The following is a 16,928-nucleotide window of genomic DNA, read 5'->3' as shown; positions in this document are numbered from 1 at the left end:
AGAGCCGAGGGAAAACAGGCAGTACAGGAGAAACCTCAGGATCAGCTCTTCCTTGTGGAAGAGCCAAGATGCTAAAGGACATCCCTGGCAGTGTGGAAGGCAGCAGAAAAGGAGTTAAAACACTGGGGACAACAGATGGTACTCTGGGGGTGCTACCAGTTCCCATTGTGGCACACTGGCACTGACTGGGCCCTGATGCAGAGGTAACATGCCAGTCTCCGTGGGAAGGGATTGTCAGCAGGATGGGAATGGTGGGAACTTCAGCACAGCCTGGCTGGCACTGGGGGACTCCACGCAAGAGTTACCCCATCACAGCAGGGTTCAGCTCATCCCAGGGCTGCACAGGAGAAGAGATTCCCCCAGAGACATCTCCTCTCCTGGGCTATCCAAGGTGGCTGGCAGATCCCCGTGCATCTCTGCCCTGTGCTGAAACCACCTGCTTCGGGCAAACTTCTGCCAGGCAACCCTGATGGTGGCTCTGAAGTCCCTCCTGGCCCTTCACTGCTGTTTCCTCCCCTCTTGCCATTCTGCCATCTCTTTCCCCCCACAGCCAAGAGGAAACGGGACAGTCTTATCAGTAAGACTTTCACTCCTGGCTGCCCCAGGTGAGCGCAGCCACTTCTGGAGCAAGGAGCGGGAGGGCGAGGAGCGCACGGCCTGGAACACGAAGCCAGGCCGAGCATCCCGAGCGCACCGTGCGGTGTTGGCACTGGGCAGGCACCCGGCACGGCACGGGGCAGAGCTGCGGGAAAGGAGACGGGAAAACTCCTGGCGAGCTCTGCGGAAAACTGGGCTCAGCCCCGGGCCCCCCGTCACAGAGGCCCCGAGCGAACGGGCACCCCTGGCCGGGGGTGAGGGGGGAAACCCAGGTAGCGCACACAGGGGGCGACCCTTCCCGCGCGGGCGGCTCGGAGCCGCGCTGGGGCGCGGCTGCTGCACTCCTGCGCGGGGCGAGCGCGCCCGAGCGAAGCTTTGCGCCCCGAGCGGAGCCAGGCTTGCCGGGCCCCGGGTGGTCCCCGGTGCTGGCCGGCGGGGGAGGCGGCGCGGCGACCGCCGTCCGGGGCGCCGCCGACTTGCCGGGAGCGGGCCGAACCGCGTCTCTCTGCGCTCGCCCCCGCCGCGTGCTTCCCCAAGCGCTCCGGGCACGTGTCCGGCGCCGAGTTGGCGGGAGCGGAAGCGGCGCTGGCCGGGCCGCGCGGCGGCGCACGTCCCGTGGCCGCGGACGGCGCCGTTGGGTTGCGCCGGCCCCTCGGGGCCCTCGGGCGGAGCGCGCGCGGACCCGTGCTCGGGCGCGCCGAGTCCCTCGCCTCTTCGCAAGGCTTCGGGACTCCGCCGCGGGGCCGCGGGCGCGGCCGGCGCGCGCGCACGCCCGCGTGACCCGCTGGGTGCAAGGCCCCGTTGTTGGGCCTGGCGGGGGGATGGGAGGCGGCTGAGGGGGGTGTGTGTCTATGTGGAGCTGCGCGTGTGAGTGTGTGTGTGCACATGTAGGCGTGTGTGTGAGCGGATATACGTGCGGGTACGGGTATGCACACACACACGCGCGTGTCTGTGTGTGCCCGCGGTGCCCCCGAAGGAGTTAACCCCGGACCCCCGGTTTCCCGCCCTCCCAGAGCTGGAGGGGACGGACAGGACGGCGCAGAGAAGGCCAGAGGGCAGGCGGAGAGATGGCGACGGGGGCAGACGTACGGGACATCCTGGAGCTGGGAGGCGTGGAGTCGGAGAACACGGGCACCATCAACAAGAAGGACATCATCAACTCGGATAAGGTGAACTGCAGTGTCCTGAGGGGCTGCTACGTGTTTTCTGGGCGCTGACCGACCTTGTGTGTGGTGTTTGGGGTGAATATCGGGAAAAAAGATGGAATAAAGTGTGTTCCTACCATAGCCCATTTATAGTTGTGCTTTCTAGGAGTGTCAGGAAATGCCTGGAGGGCCCCAGTCCTGGGTTCCCGGTGTTCTTAGTTAACTGTGCTGTGGCACTTGGTGTGGGATTTAAGCTGGAACTGTGTAAGTGGTGTCCTGGTAAGCTGGGCCTGGCCCAGGACATTTTCAGCTGTCGCTAAAATTCCCATTTTGTGAAGTGTGTTTACCATCTAACCCCCCCCAGGCAGATGGAAATAATATAACACAGTCCTGCTTTAGAAGAGAGAAAACATTGTCTGAGTTAATCATAAATGTCTTCCAACCGAGGGAGCATTCCCTGTGTGGGGAAGGTGTGTGGCTGGGCTTTGGGACAACTGGGATGTGTTGCCTGGGAATGTGGGCAAGTTAGTAAGCTCTCTTGAGGCTGTGAGATGTCCTGTGATGAGTTCTGTGTGGTAATGTGCTGTGTTATCTTGTTGCCTTCTGTATTTTAAATTCAGGCAAGGTCTTGGGTGTCCCATGTTTTGCAAGGTGTTGGGAAGGTCCATTCCCGAGTGTTTATGAGCTGTGGAGGTGTTTGGAAGTGAGCCCAGGGAGATGAAATCGCCAGGAGCCCTCTGGTACAGAGATGGTCTGGTTTGAAGTCAAATCTGTGTGTTTGTTTGGGAAAAAAAAATCAAAACAAAGCTGAACATAGGCAACCATCCCATCCCTAAAGCACTTCCTGGCTGTCATTGTTTGCCTCCACTGGAAAGTTTGTCTCTGAGGAGAAGCACTGTGCTTTCATGGCTGCCTTGTTAGGGGTAGGACACACAGGATCATTGGGGTGATGGAAAACCCATGAGTTTCAGTCATTTAAAGGCTGAAATGTAAAATGCCCAGTTATCAGCTGTGGTGGTGAGCAGCTCGTTGGCTGGGTTCAGCCTGGGGTGTTGCCACTGAGTGCTCGGGGTTGTGGGTTCTTTGATTTAAATGTGTTTGTCTGTTAGCCAGCAGAGAGCTGAAGGAGCACTGGTGCCTCTCTTTTTGGAGCAGAGAATAAGATCTCTCCTCAGATTTACTGTAATAGAGAGAGGAAGGGGAGATGCAGTGAGAGATTTTGGGAGGAATGCAGGAGGCCACTTGAGTAAAACATTCTGAATTTCTGCAAAGTACAGAAACTAAGCCAAACCCAAGGTATGAGCTGTTATCACGTGGAGAGCACATAGTTGCTGATAACAGTGCAGCACTTGCTCAGGAAATAGATCTGCTTTCAGTTAGAAAAGAAGCAGATTGATGTCTTGAAATCAGGAGAGAACCGTGAAGTACTTTCCAGTCCATTAGTGACTGAGAATGTTAAATAAAAATTACTAGGCATAAAAAGATTTAAATCAGCAGGACCAAGTAATTTGTTCTCAACTCCTAAAGAGCTGGGTGAGCTGATCTCTGGCCTGCTGATATTAACTTTTAATAAATCTGGGAACTCTGGGGGGATTCCAGAAGGCTGTCTTCAAACAGGGTGTGTGGTGACCCATGGGTAAGTGCCTGGGTTGGCCTTACATTGCTCCTGGGCGAAGTGATGGACACACCAGGAGAGAGGTGTTTGATTAGGGATGAAAAGGTGCTGATATAATGCATGTCTGTCATGAAGTTTTATGGAAAGTAGTTGTAGTCCAAGCTGACACGTTATTATTTTTTCAGTGGGATCTTCAATTTGCTTGATAAAGGTGACTGTGTGGATTTAACACAATTTATGATACAGTGTTAGTTTTATCAGAAAAACATTCTGATTTGAAAGTCGGTGGTGATATGGAAACAAGTATGTGATAGTAGTGACGTGACTACTATTATAGAGATGGTACAGTTAGACCAAATGCTCAGAAAATTTGTCCCACTTAAATAAAGTGCAACTTCCTAGTGTGGCTGTTACTGTATCTACCTGAATCCTAAGCTGATGATCTCATAAAGTTGTATATGTGGTGTGAGTTGAACTGTATCTTAGAAACCATCAGTTCTGACAAGGTAGGGGCCAGGTTGAGTCGTGTACCCTGAATTCCTTGGATGAAGAAACTATGTAAAAAAAAAAATTGTTTGCTGTATAAATGGGAGAGCTGAGTTGGGACCAGGGAGTTTTTGTAGGTGGTACAGGTAGTATTGCCAAGGGGCTGCTGCAAGGGCTTGATCACAGCTGGTAAAAACTGAAGCTGCTGCAGAACAAAGTGACAAAGACCAAGAGGGGCTGGGAAGACATTTCTTATTATCTTCTCTAAAAGGTAGAGAAGCACTTAATTAAATGCATTAATACCTCTGTATGAGGACCTAGTGCTTACCTAGTATGAAAAGACTTAGTGCAACAGCCCCTGAAAACTACAGCCAGATGTTCAGCTTGGAATTTAAGTGTGTTATCAGCAACAGCAAGTGTCTGAGTACTGGTGAGTGCTATCTCTGAAAGTGGGAACATTTTGTCTGTCAGTGTCTTCCACCAGGAACAGGCACTTTCCTGGAGAAATTCAAGGTGTCTAAACCCAGATAAAATTCAAAACCCTCACAGGACACCAGGTTATATAGTTTAATGTTCCTTCAGGAATTGCTGCTTCTCAATCTAAAATGCAGTTCTTTTGTTTCAGAAAAAATCCAAGAAATCTTCAGAGACGTTGACGTTTAAGAGGCCAGAAGGAATGCACCGAGAAGTTTATGCACTTCTCTATTCTGACAAGAAGTAAGAGCTTATGGTCATCTGTGCAAGTTGTGGGGTGGCCTGGGCTTTTGGTGGCAGGGCAGTGTCCTCTTGAAACCAGGCGCAGTCTCGCTTCCCAGATTGATTCCCCTTTTGTGCTTGGCCCATGCTTGTGCCCTTCCCTAAGACAGTCATGGGGAGTGTCTGTCTTCTCTCTTCTAAATTTGAGGGGTTTGCTTGATGTAGGAAATGAATTAGATACAAGCACAATAGTCTAGTGCAGTGTTCTTACCCTCTGTATCTAATTCTCTCAGTCTCAACTGGGAACATTATCCACTTTTATTTCTGCAAAAAGAGTTCTGCAGCCTGTATTTATTACTTGTTAAGGATTGTGCCTTTGCCTCAGAGGTCTCTTGCACAGTTTACTTTTCAGATGGTTCTGTCAAACCCATCTGTGCTGTGTATTCTGTCCTCTGATGAGGGAAGCATTGCAGTCTGAGAAGTGCAGAACTTGGAATAAAGCCTAAACTTGGGTTTTCCCACCTTAAACGTTGTGGTGGCAGATTCCACTCTGAATCTGAAATCTCTCTGGGTTTCTCTTGGGCCAGTCCTTGCTCCTCGTCAGCCAACACTTTTCTCCACCGCAGGGATGCACCTCCACTGCTGCCAAGTGATACAACTCAGGGTTATCGAACAGTCAAAGCAAAACTGGGGTCCAAGAAAGTCCGGCCTTGGAAGTGGATGCCTTTCACCAATCCAGCCAGGAAAGACGGAGCAATGTTCTACCACTGGAGGAGAGCAGCAGAGGAAGGGAAGGACTACCCTTTTGCCAGGTTCAATAAAGTAAGTGGGAGAGCACTTTCAAACAAAAGCATATAAATAGCAGCTGGAAAATACCCTTCAGTCAGCTTCTTGACTGTCCAGAGAGGAAGTTGGTTCTTTCAACAAGTGAAGGCTGTGTTAGGTTTGGTAATTGCATTTTAAATTGCAGCATGGCCTGCAGCCATGTGACCACAGACTCCAAATCATTCAAGCGAAGTGGGCTCCATGTGTGGTCAGAGCTTGCTGGAGCCCCCTGTGTTTCAGGTGTGCAGTCATTGGTTTGGTGAGGAGGCACTCTACCATCTCTCTCAGTTCCTGACCAACATCCTCCCCCTGATTACAGGCTCAGGGTACTCAAAGATATTCTATTCTGAGTGAGACATTAAAGTCATAAGTCTTGTTATTTTTCCCAGTATGAAAAAAATTACTTGAGCTTCATGGCCAAAAAGCTGGCTTGCAACCTTTTGGCCAGATTCCAGCACAGATGCTGAATTACGTTGTGTTCCCTCTGAAATTGCTCTTGTGGTATCAGTGTGGTGCAGTACCCTGTTCTTTGCGTCTTATATTAAATTGTCACAATGTGTTGTTGTAATCTCCTGCTGTCTTTTGTCCCAGATGTATCTGCTTTGAGTGGCTGGACCTTTCATGTCTATGCACAAAGAAAAGTACATCAAGATTTATACTTCAAAGCCAGGACCTCCAAAGTTAGGAAGGAGCGGAGTTAGGGTGCCTCCATAATGTAATTTAACTCCCTTCATGATGCAAATCTGAAAGGGTAAAAAAAAGCATGTGCTAACATGATTCCACAAAAGCTCTGCTTGTGTGTAACCGTATACAATATTTTAAGTTTGTAACCCACAGAGCATCAGCTCTAACAAAGCTTGGCTTCCTGCAGAGTTAAGTGGTTGGTTGACCTTATATGTTAGAAGGCTCAAGCTCTGACTGATGCTTTTCCTCTTGCTGGGACATTGGTAAGAGCCTCCTGTGGTATCTCTTCTCTGATGTCTGGGGTGGAAGTCTGAAGTATGACTCACTTAGTCAAGGCACCTACCTAGCTGTCTGAGTGAAACTTTGTGAGGCTAATTGTCTCCAAGACTTTACTGCTGCAACTGGCTTTGGCTGAGTTCAGCTGAGTTTATCAGAGGAGGCCACACATGGGTGTTGTAATTATACAATTCTCGTTTCCTTGACTTTATCAGGTACTGTGAATTGACAGACAGAAGAGCCTTCAGCAAGGCTGTAACCTTTAGATTAGTGGTACAGACCTCTGCCATCTGCACAATCACATAATATTAGGAGCAAGTTGTTACCCTTGTGGTTCTGTAGTTAAGAAGGTCGAAGGCAAGATGAAGAGTTTTGCAGATATTTGCTGCATTAGGGGAATTTTATTTAGTTTTCCAGACTCTTTAGTGGGTTCCTTCTCTCATACTTGATACCTTTGCCTGAATCTCTCGCTCCCCTTGGCATGAGGCTATTTTCCTGTGTAGTCTGTCCTGTTGGTCGCTCAAGCTACTTAACCCAGCTCCTGAGTCACTGCTCAGTTGCTTCCCTTTTGTCTGTGCTTCCAGTCTCCAAACCAAATCCCTCCTCTTCATTGTGAGATCCAAAATGTAAGCTTGGGTTTCACCGTGTACACTGAGCCTTGTTTCAGGGTGTGAAATAGAAGTATGAAAGCAGCTTTCCTGGTGTTAGAGCAAAGCCCTGTCTCAGCTGATATTCTTTTTCTGGCTACCATCAGTAAAGGCTTAGAGAAGGAGCATGAGAATGGGGCAAATATTTTTTTTTTCCCCCTAGCTTCCTGTGGTCTTTGGCTTAAGGATTTCTTAACTTGGAATTTGTGTTTAATAACTCTTGCTAGGTATGTTCAGGGCAGAAAGCTGCTCTGTGAATATCCCATGGTAATGAGTTCTTCAGGTTAATTTTGTGTGGTGTGCAATGGTGCTTTCTTCTGCTCATTTCAAACTGCTGCCTTGACGTTTCATTTAGTGCCTCTGAGATCTCTTGTTACATAATGTAGTAAATGGTCCTTGCTGTGTACTGTGTTTTCTGTAATTTGACATGCCCTCCTGTGCACTGTCTCACCTTCGTTGTTCTCAAATATCCTTTCTTTTGAAATGGGTGGACTAGGAATGAGTGTTTCACTTATGAAAGCATGGTGGGTTTGTACGTGGGCTGTGTTTCTCTATTTCCCTCATCATTCTTACTGTTCACTTTGTCTTTTCACCACTACTAGGCATTGTGCTGATGTTTTTTTACAGAACTGCCTCATGGCTCCAGGATCCTGAGCAGTTTCAACTAATTTAATGCTCATCATTGTGTGAGTTTATAGTGTAAAATGTTGGACTGAGAGAGGTTTTCTGGGCCATTGAATCCTCCTCTTGGCTCTTTTGGGTCCTGCCACCATCCAGTCCCTTTCATAAACTGATCAAGTTCCTTTTGAAAAGCACTTGGCTTTTCCTGCCCCTGTGCTTCCTTGGGAAGCCGTTCCAGACTGTCTCTGCTCCATTTCATTTCCAGGTTAAATTTTCCATGTTAAATTGGCATTTTTTTGCAAGTTGGTTTCTTTCATTCTTATTTCAGTTGTTCTTTTCTTCCCAGGGATGTTCCTTTCGTTTCATCTAGCATACTTGAAGTCTGCAGATTCCCTTCCAGACTTCCTTTGCAAGGCTGCTTTCTCTTCCAGTCTGCTGTGGGAAGACAAGCTCTCCACCCCATTTTTCATCCTCGTTGCTCTTCTCTCTACTTGTTTCCATTTCAGTTCATCTTTCCTGACCAGGGATCAGTAGTGTTGTAGTTGGTATTCCTACCAGTATTCTTGTTGTGCAACTGAAACACTGCTGGTTTCTGCTGGAAATCCTTCTCTGGGAGTCATATTTGCCTTCTCATGGTCACATTGCATTCGAACGTGTAGTCATCCCATGGTGGGCTCAAGCTTTCCATCTGTTCCCACCTTCTCACTTCTCAGTGGTTCTCACCTAAGCAGCCATGAGTGGGGGCTGAGGAAGTGTTATGGAAGTGCCTTTGCTCTTGTTGCACTCTCTTGTCTGGTGAGGTGTCTGCCACCTTCCCTTCCATCCACTGCAGAGGGCCATGCTGGCTCTTCTCATGTGTGTGTGCTACTCGAGAAATTACTTTGTTTCATGATGTACATGGAACATCCTTACAGTGTCTAGTAGGATGGCACATTGCTCCTGGTGGAAGTGGGACTTGAAGGTTGAGGTGCAGTGCATCCCCAAGAGATATGCTTTGGGCTTCTTGTGTCTAAGTGAGGGAAGAACAGCAGTAGACCTAAAGAGGCTGTTATTTGGAGGCTCAGAAATGCTCCTCGGAGATGTTCATGAGGATGACTTTCCTGGTATAGGCCATGGGGCTGTAGAGGTGTTGAAGCACATGTGCTGCTCACATGCACACCACGTTTTCTTGTGGAGGCAGGATCTCCTCAGGCTGAGCAAAGTTTTACCACGGGACTGGTTGGAGGGGGTAAGGAGGGAAAGCACAGGCTTGTTTACACTTTTGCTTTACCACATGCTAGGGTTTCCCCTAATATACTAAGTATTTTTACTGTTCCTTTAGTACTCATGTGATACTTGTGTTCTGGATAGAGCCCTTGCAGAGCAGTTCCAGGCTGAGGACAGTGGCGTGGGCTTGGCCTTTTAGGCACCTTGGGACACTGAGAATTGGACTGTTGTTTGGCCCTGTGGCTCTGCTGGAGAAAGGGTGGATGAGGAAGAGAGGGACAAAGTTGTTTACCAAGTTTATGGCCCTCACTTGTACAGTACTCAGCATTTCAGATCTTCCTGGTGCTGTCTGCACAGAACATGAAAGGAGCAGGTTGAGTATCAAAGCAGAAGGTGTGCAAAAGGCTGGGCACTACTGCTCCTTGCCTTTCCTGTTCGTCCTGTACAAGTGAGTGTGTCCCAACCCAAGAAAAGAGTCAACTGTCAAAGCAGTTTATGCCAAGGTATTGATGTTGCTGTATGGGAGGAATGCAGGGAGGCTGGCTGAACCTTGGTTTCACTGTCATGTTGGCCTGATAATTTTGAAACCTATAGTCAGGATGTGGCTTGCTGACCTCTGCCTGTGTCAGCAACCTGAAATTGGTTTCAGCCTTCCAGGTTGTAGTTCCTGGTTGGCTCCCCAGAATGTCATGTTTGTGGCCCTGGGATCACACATTTGCTCCATATCAAGTCCTCTGCCTGCTCGTCATGTTTCCTACCAGGACTCATTGCCCAGGGTCATGGCAGCCCCTTCCTGTCAGTGCCGTGCTCATGTTCTTGGCTCAGGCATCCCGGCCCTTACCAGCTGGCAGCGAGGAGGGCAGTGCCGCAGGAGAGCTACCGTGGTTTTCTTTTCTCTACACAGACAGTGCAGGTACCTGTCTACTCGGAGCAGGAGTACCAGATGTATCTCCACGACGATGCGTGGACCAAAGCCGAGACAGACCACCTCTTCGACCTGGCTCGGCGCTTTGATCTGCGCTTCGTGGTCATTCACGACCGCTACGATCACCAGCAGTTCAAGGTGAGTCCTGGGGGCCAAGGTGCTCCTAGAAACCTGCTGCTATGGCATGTGGAGGGCTTTCTGCACTTAAAAGACCAAATTACCCTTTGTATCAACTTCATTAGGGGAAAATAATGGATTATTGGCAGCAAGGAATATTGAATTTCCAGCACAGGGCATTGCTGCTTGCTTTGTTTGTAATTAAATCCACTGTGACTTGTGCTCATTCCCTGTTGTGTTTTATTAGAAAGTTAGAAGGTTTGCACCTGCCAGGAGAACAGGTCGTTGTTCCTTGAAGGTAAGGCAGCTGGGGAGTTTGTTTAGCTGAGTAGGCTAGGTGTTTTGGATTCCAGCCTAGGCCCTTGGAGAAGAGTCTGCTAACGAATGCTGGAGACTGGGACTTTCCCTGGTACTGCTCCTGATTTATGGCCTGACCTGGTGTGGGTTTCCACCATCTCTGCCATGAAACAGGGACCATCAGTGGTCTGGAAATGCAACCCTGGTGTCATAATCTTAAATGTCCTATAACTACTGGTTCCATGCTTCCTGGTGACGTAGGGAAAGATGTGACTCGTACAGAACAGCTCCAAATGCTGGAGCTTTTTCTTGCCCTCTGAAATGCTCACATGAAGAGCCTCTAGCAAAGTGAACTAACAAGAGTCTGCCCAGCTGGGCAGCCCAGACACCCTTGGTGCTTGTGGTAATGGAACACAGCTCAGGCTCCGTGATGATGGGCAGTGAATTGTTGCAGCTGATACCATCTTGGTTGTGGCTTGAACAACCATTGTCTGGAGCAGCTCAGAGACTTTGTTGCAGTTTCCTACTCGAAGGTTTTCTCCTCTCAACTCTCTTTGCATCCTTTTATCTGGGGATGTTGTCTCTAAACCCTCAGTGGAATAGTTGGACCCTTTGAGTGGTGTTTTTAAAGCAGTAGCTGTGAACCCATGACAGTTAATTCACACAGCTCACTGAGAAACTCCTCCTTCCCTGTCATTCCTCCAGCAGTGGCAAAGCTTCCTGCTGGTCTTGCTCCCAGGCATTGTGTCTTGTCTTGCATCTGACATCCTTCAACCAGTGGTCCTTGAGTGGCTACTGCACAAGGTTTTGCTTGGTACTTCCATAATGTTGTCTTCCTGTGATGTCTTCCACAGAAAAGATCAGTGGAGGACCTGAAGGAACGATATTACCACATTTGTGCCAAGCTGGCTAATATTCGTGCAGCTCCAGGCACAGACCTGAAAATCCCAGTCTTTGATGCTGGCCATGAGAGACGAAGGAAGGAACAACTGGAAAGGCTTTACAATAGGACACCAGAGCAGGTAACTTGGTCAAGAGAGCATCACTCCTCCAAAAGATTTGTAAGTTGAGTCAGTAGGTGCATGATATGGGCCAGAGGGTGGGAAAGGAAAAGAAAGGCTGGACAGCAAAAGAGCAATACCTGAGTACTGCTTTTGTTTTTGGATTAATTTCAATTTAAGGGGTATAAAAGGACAATAACTGAGAAATCTGACTACACAGGAGAAAGGGCTGTGTGAGCAGAGTTATGGTCTCTGGTAACTGCCAGGACCTTGTCAGTGACGCTTATTGGACTAGTCCTCTGGATAGAAACAAATTCTGAGGTCAATGCCCTCATGAGTCCCAGAGTCTCGTGAGGAGAGAATTATTTCCTTGAGAGAAAAAGTCTTGCCAGAAAACATTAAAACCTGTAAATCTATATGTTTAGTTCTCCTCTTTGCTGAAGCTATGTAATGTTCCCACAGTTTAGAGGTTAAGAAACTGTGTGTTCCCCAAAGGCTGGGGGAGAGCATCCTTTTCAGTTAGTAGTTCCCTCTATGGACAAGTTCATGCAGGTAGTTACTCTGCTTGTGCTTTCCTCATTGACAGGTGTCAGTACTAGGCATAGCTGCTCTAGGTTCAGTTTGCTGTGTCTGGGAAGGGAAGCCAGCCTTTCACAACACTGCATTTTGCAGCTATGGCGTATTTGGACTTTTTTACCCGTCTGTCTGTGCTCTTGGTCTCTTTGGAGATAAGATTAGTCATTTATGGATGCTGATGTAGGGTGCATCCTGGATGTTGTGATACAGCACCTGCCAGATTGTAGAGTGGCATTGCCATGGACGCAGGGTAAGGTTATGGAGCACAATGTGCTCTACAAGTCCAAAATGTTAAGCAGGAGCATAAAATCATTCCCAGGCTGGCCTGGGGCAGAGCTGTAATCGGTAGATGGCCCCCTTGACTTGCCAGGCTTCCTCTGCTCTCTGATTGCCTTGTCGTTCTCTGGTCTGCAGGTGGCAGAAGAAGAATACCTCATCCAGGAGCTCCGCAAAATTGAAACCAGGAAGAAAGAGAGAGAAAAGAGAACCCAAGACCTGCAGAAGCTCATCACAGCTGCTGACACCACAACTGAGCAGAGGCGTGCCGAGCGCAAGGCTCCCAAGAAGAAGCTGCCACAGAAGAAGGAGACAGAGAAGCCTGTAAACACTTCTCTCTTTTTCCTTCTTTTTTTTTTTTTCTTTTTTTTAATTTCCCCTGTTTATGCTCTGGCTGGGTAATGTGTTTTTCTTCAGCAACCCTACAGGGATCAGACCCTTTTTGGGCAAGGGGAGCAACTGCTGGCTGCCTTCTGGCAGATGTTTTTTTGGTTGCATCTTTGGAAGGCAGATTAGTGTAAGACAACCATTGTCAGTGTCCTCTGGTGTGCTCTCTGTCTCTCTCCCCTTTGAAAAATGCTGCTTTAAGTCTTGTTTCTCTTTCCTTCCCTGAGAAACGAGATGAAATGATGCCAGCCATTCATGCATCATGGCAAGGAGAAACATCTATCTCCCTGCTTCTCCCAAGTGTATTCTGTTACTGCTCTGTAGTGTTGGCCCACATACCCATTGTCTTTCACCTGCCTTCTTCTTCTAGTCCAAGTTTTCCTTTCCTCCCCATCTCCTGAGTCTCAGCAGCATCTCCCCAAGTTCAGTGCATGCCCCTCTCCTGATCCTCAGCTGTGATCAGAGCAGCCCTGCTGTGGGACTCTTTTATTCTGGGACCTATTGGTATTTCTCCCTGAGCTGAGCTGAAGTCTAAGGTGTCCAGAACACAGGTTTTGGTTCACATTTGATGCTACCTCAGTTTCCCCTTCTGGAAAGAGGAGGACAGCATGGACTGATCTAAATTCAGCACTTTCAGTAGGAAAGGGCTGTTAAAAAAATCTCAGATGTTTCTAGTGAGTCCCTGGGAATTCCTGTCCATTCACCTTGTGAACAGAGAGCACTTTTCTCCAAAAGGTTCTATACAGGGAGGGGAGAGAAGTAGTGAATGCTAGACAGTTTTTTCTTGAACTGTGCCTAATGGCCACCACTTCCTCAAAACACTCTTTCAGTGTGTTGTGTCCCGTGTGTGTCCCTGCTATGTGATGAATATAGTATCACTGGGCACCTCGTGCCTTGAATTCCATTGAGGGTTCATCTGGGAAAGCTCAGCCATAGCTGACATATCTCCTTCTAAAGGAAGCAGTTCATCGATGGTGGTAATGAAAAAAGAGGGCTAGAGAATGGTGCTGGAAAGATGCTGAGGATGCCAAGGCAAGGGAGTCCACCCCTAGATGTTGGCTGGTGCCTGTCTGCAGGCACGTAGTGGATGGGCACGCCAGGGTGGGCAGAGAAGCAGTTTCTGTTGTTGCACTAGCATCATTTCAACCATGACAGAGTCCATTAGGAGTCAATTACCAACTATAGCCGGGAAATGTTAAGAAAAAAATTGCATTTTAACTAAGAATTTGAATCGGGAGCTGCATCAGCATCATTTCAACAAAGGAAAATCATTTACCAAAGAGTCAATTGAGGTTGAAGCGTTTACAGCATGTACAGGCTGTACAGGCACACGAGGCAAAAGAACCCATTTAATTGCTTATGTGCCGAGCGCAGTCGGAGTGGGCTCGGCTGAGGCAACGATGCTGATTTACCCTCACTGCTTCTGTCAGGGTGTTCAGCAACAGGCTGAGGGGCAGAGTTCGGGGAGTCTGACAGCCAGCCTTCATCCAAAGGAAGCAGAGAGGATTGGTTTTTGATTGCAACCTTGTTTGTCTCTAATAATGCGAGCAGGGAGGCTATATCCTACCACAGATCAGAGTGATCTCTGCAAGTTCATGGGCCCTGTTGGTACTTAGAGAATACCTTTTCCTTCATGGTCCTATTTAGGACTCTCTTCCTGGGCCCTCTGTTTATTTGACCGACAACAGATAACTGAAATAATCTTAATGCCTGGCCACCTCAAGACCAGGACACAGAGATAGCTGATAGAGATGTGAGAGTCATTGGCAGGGAACTTTAGAAATCAAGTCACTGCCCTTCAGCATCTCTTATGATCTTGGGGCAGCCCTGCTTGTCTCAGCCCTGTCTGGAACAAACAAAGAACAAGCTGCAGGGCCTCTCTGCAGAGAAATGTGGGAGCAGCAAGGCAAATGATGTCTAGAGAAACTGGGAGATCTGAGGTGACTCTTCCTTTTGGAAAAATATGGTTGTGCATGTGTTTTGCAGAGGTTGTGGCTATTCTTAGGTTGAATCATGAGTATTGTTTACCCATTCAGGGGACCCCACCCCATTCAGTGCACAGGGCCCTGCAGATAGCCTGATTTAATGGTTTAAAGGTTTGCTCACCTTGTGCTTTGCTCAGCAGCACAGACTTTTTAAAGACTTTTTATTTCTTTCCATTTTGTTGAAATGCAACTAAATGCCGTAGTGTTAGGGACAACAGCATTGGAAGTTTGCTGCATTTTACTGCTATGCTTAAAATGTGAAGTGAGTAAGAAGGAAAACTGTCTAATGAGTGGACAAATGGCAAAACATGTATGAACAGCAGGCTTCCCTGGAGGGGGCCAGTCGTTGCATCCTCATTAGTGGGCTCATGTCTGTACAGATCAGAGGTTTCTCAGCTCATTCCTTAGAGAGTTCGCAGTCAAAAGCCAAGATTTAGGGAAGTCCTGGGCTGTTTTGATCAGTGAAATGGGTCTAAGTTAGATAAGGATAATATTGGGCAAATGTGCATAAATACCATTTAGAGTCAGGGTTTCTGTGTGGATGGGTATGTGTCTGTGCAGAGCAGTGCATTCAAACCAACTGACCAAAAATGCTTGAGCTTTCCAAAGATGCCTTGAACTGGAGTATTTCTCTCAGTGAATTGCTTGGGATTTTCCCACTGAATCCCATTGCTCGGGATTTTCCTCTTGCCTCAGCTCCGACATGTGGCCGTGGCAGGTGGTTCTCCGTCATAGGAAACAGTGTTTCCCCTTCAGATAGTCTCTATATGAAATCTTGTGTTTCTTGTGTTTCCTCCCTCAACACATCCTGTTTCGATCTCTTTCAGGCTGTTCCCGAGACTGCTGGCATCAAGTTTCCTGACTTCAAATCTGCAGGTGTCACGCTGCGAAGCCAGAGGGTAGGCTGCTGTCCTGGTCCCATGGGATATCTGTTCATGTCTTTCAGTCTGCTTGTCTCTCTCCTCATCTGTTCTCCTTTTATAGCTAAAGAAAGTCAAGTTCCTGCCTCTAAAATAAGAAAGGAATTCCATAAATGTGGAAACTCAGAAACCTGGAATGCTGGCACTGTCAGAGGCAGCTCGTCGCCTTGCAGAGGCACCTGAACTTGCTGGTGTTTGTTGCTGGTGTACCTGCTCTGCTGTTAGACACATGTGACAGACCCAAATGGAGCTGTCCAGTCCAAACAGAGCTCACAGCCAAAACTAGTAGGCCTCATAAAGGACATATGTCAATAGCTGAGAAGTGCTTTCAGAGTGGTTTCAGTTGGAAGGGACCTTAAAGGTCATCTAGTGAAGATCATCTCTAAGAACCGGATGTTCAGGTCGTGTCTTGAAAAAAACAGACACACATAAACACATATGATTTTTAGCCTTTCTATTTCCATTACCTTAAAAAATATTTTTTGGAAAAGCCCCTCTGTTCATTCTGCTGCAGAGATATTCCTGAGAAAAGACTTGACACCTGCCTCTTAGCCACAGGTTTTAAGATATTGAGCAAGTTAAACCTGCTTGGCTGACTGAACGTTTTCAGAGGGGTTTTGACAGCAAAATCCTGTGTGCCCAGTACAAGTGCTAATTTTTAGTTGCTTTACTATAGCAAAGTTGGATAAGTGGGTTCCTTGTCTGGCACCCTCACTTGGCATAGTAATTTAAAAGACTGTTTTTATGGAATGTTCTTTTGTTGTCAGAATAGTTTCAGATCTTGCTGGGAACAGCCTGGGGCTGTTACTAGAAATGTGTTTGGGATCATGCTGCTTTGACATAGAGGTGCACTTGCATGTTAGAGGCAGGATGCCTCAGCAAGGTCACTGCTGAGGAACCCCTGGAGTGTACAAGTGCCACCATGTGCAGGCTACCTGTTTGAGTGAGGGGCTGGAGGAAATCACAGTCAAGAGACAAGCAAGACTGCAGTGCATGTGTTGAGATTTATGGAGACGTGGCAGATGTGTTCTCCGGCACTAAGATAAATAGAGTAATTTATGGAGATTGATTTGGATTTTGAAAACTAATAAGTGGTGGTTAATCTTTTCTATTTTTTTTACCCCCTCTGGAAGAGAAGCTGAGCAATAACCTATCAGTGATGGAACCATCTGGCAAAGCCAGCAGCCTTTTTGTGTGCCAAACAGGCAATTCGAATCCCAGCCTTCATGAAAATGGGTGCTACATGCTTTTATCTGTTCCCTTTAATGGTCACAAAATGCAGTGATAAGCTGAGGCACGACAGTCTGATTCAGCGACTTTTAACCTGCGGTATCCGAGCTCCTGGAATGACCTAGAGCAACTTCTTATGCTCTGCTTGAAATTTTTAAGGAGATAAATGCTGTTATTAGAAGTACCGGTGGTTTGTGAATTAAAAAAGATGGTAAATCACTGATCTAGGTGAAAAAACAACACTTTGTTGTTTGAAAACATGAAACCCACCTCTAACCCAGCAGAATGAATTCATTTGTGTCTTTTAGCCAGTCACCTGGCTTCCTTATCCAGATCTTCAATGTTTCTAAAATGGGAGCTATTAGACTCACTTGCTTCACAGATGCATGATGGGGAGAATTAATTACGTGAGGTCA

General features: G+C 47.7%; 1 protein-coding gene across 2 annotated transcripts in view; it reads left to right on the top strand.

The window, feature by feature from the left end:
* The first annotated feature begins 1,422 nt into the window (after positions 1 to 1,422).
* DMAP1 (DNA methyltransferase 1 associated protein 1) overlaps positions 1,423 to 16,928 on the top strand; it is a 28,078-nt gene continuing 12,572 nt past the window's right edge. For both annotated transcript variants that reach the window (XM_018072309.2, XM_008924357.3), the window contains exons 1-7: positions 1,423 to 1,766; positions 4,469 to 4,560; positions 5,166 to 5,361; positions 9,703 to 9,861; positions 10,992 to 11,159; positions 12,129 to 12,314; positions 15,190 to 15,261. In XM_018072309.2, coding sequence (XP_017927798.1) covers positions 1,665 to 1,766; positions 4,469 to 4,560; positions 5,166 to 5,361; positions 9,703 to 9,861; positions 10,992 to 11,159; positions 12,129 to 12,314; positions 15,190 to 15,261 — 975 coding nt within the window. In that variant the 5' untranslated portion in view covers positions 1,423 to 1,664. The remainder of the gene's footprint in view (positions 1,767 to 4,468; positions 4,561 to 5,165; positions 5,362 to 9,702; positions 9,862 to 10,991; positions 11,160 to 12,128; positions 12,315 to 15,189; positions 15,262 to 16,928) is intronic.

This window comes from Manacus vitellinus, unplaced genomic scaffold, assembly GCF_001715985.3.
Source record: "Manacus vitellinus isolate BGI_N305 unplaced genomic scaffold, ASM171598v3 scaffold_21_pilon, whole genome shotgun sequence".
Lineage (NCBI taxonomy): Eukaryota > Metazoa > Chordata > Aves > Passeriformes > Pipridae > Manacus > Manacus vitellinus.
The sequence above is the reverse complement of the archived record's forward strand: the minus strand, read 5'-3'. Positions and strand labels throughout refer to the sequence as shown.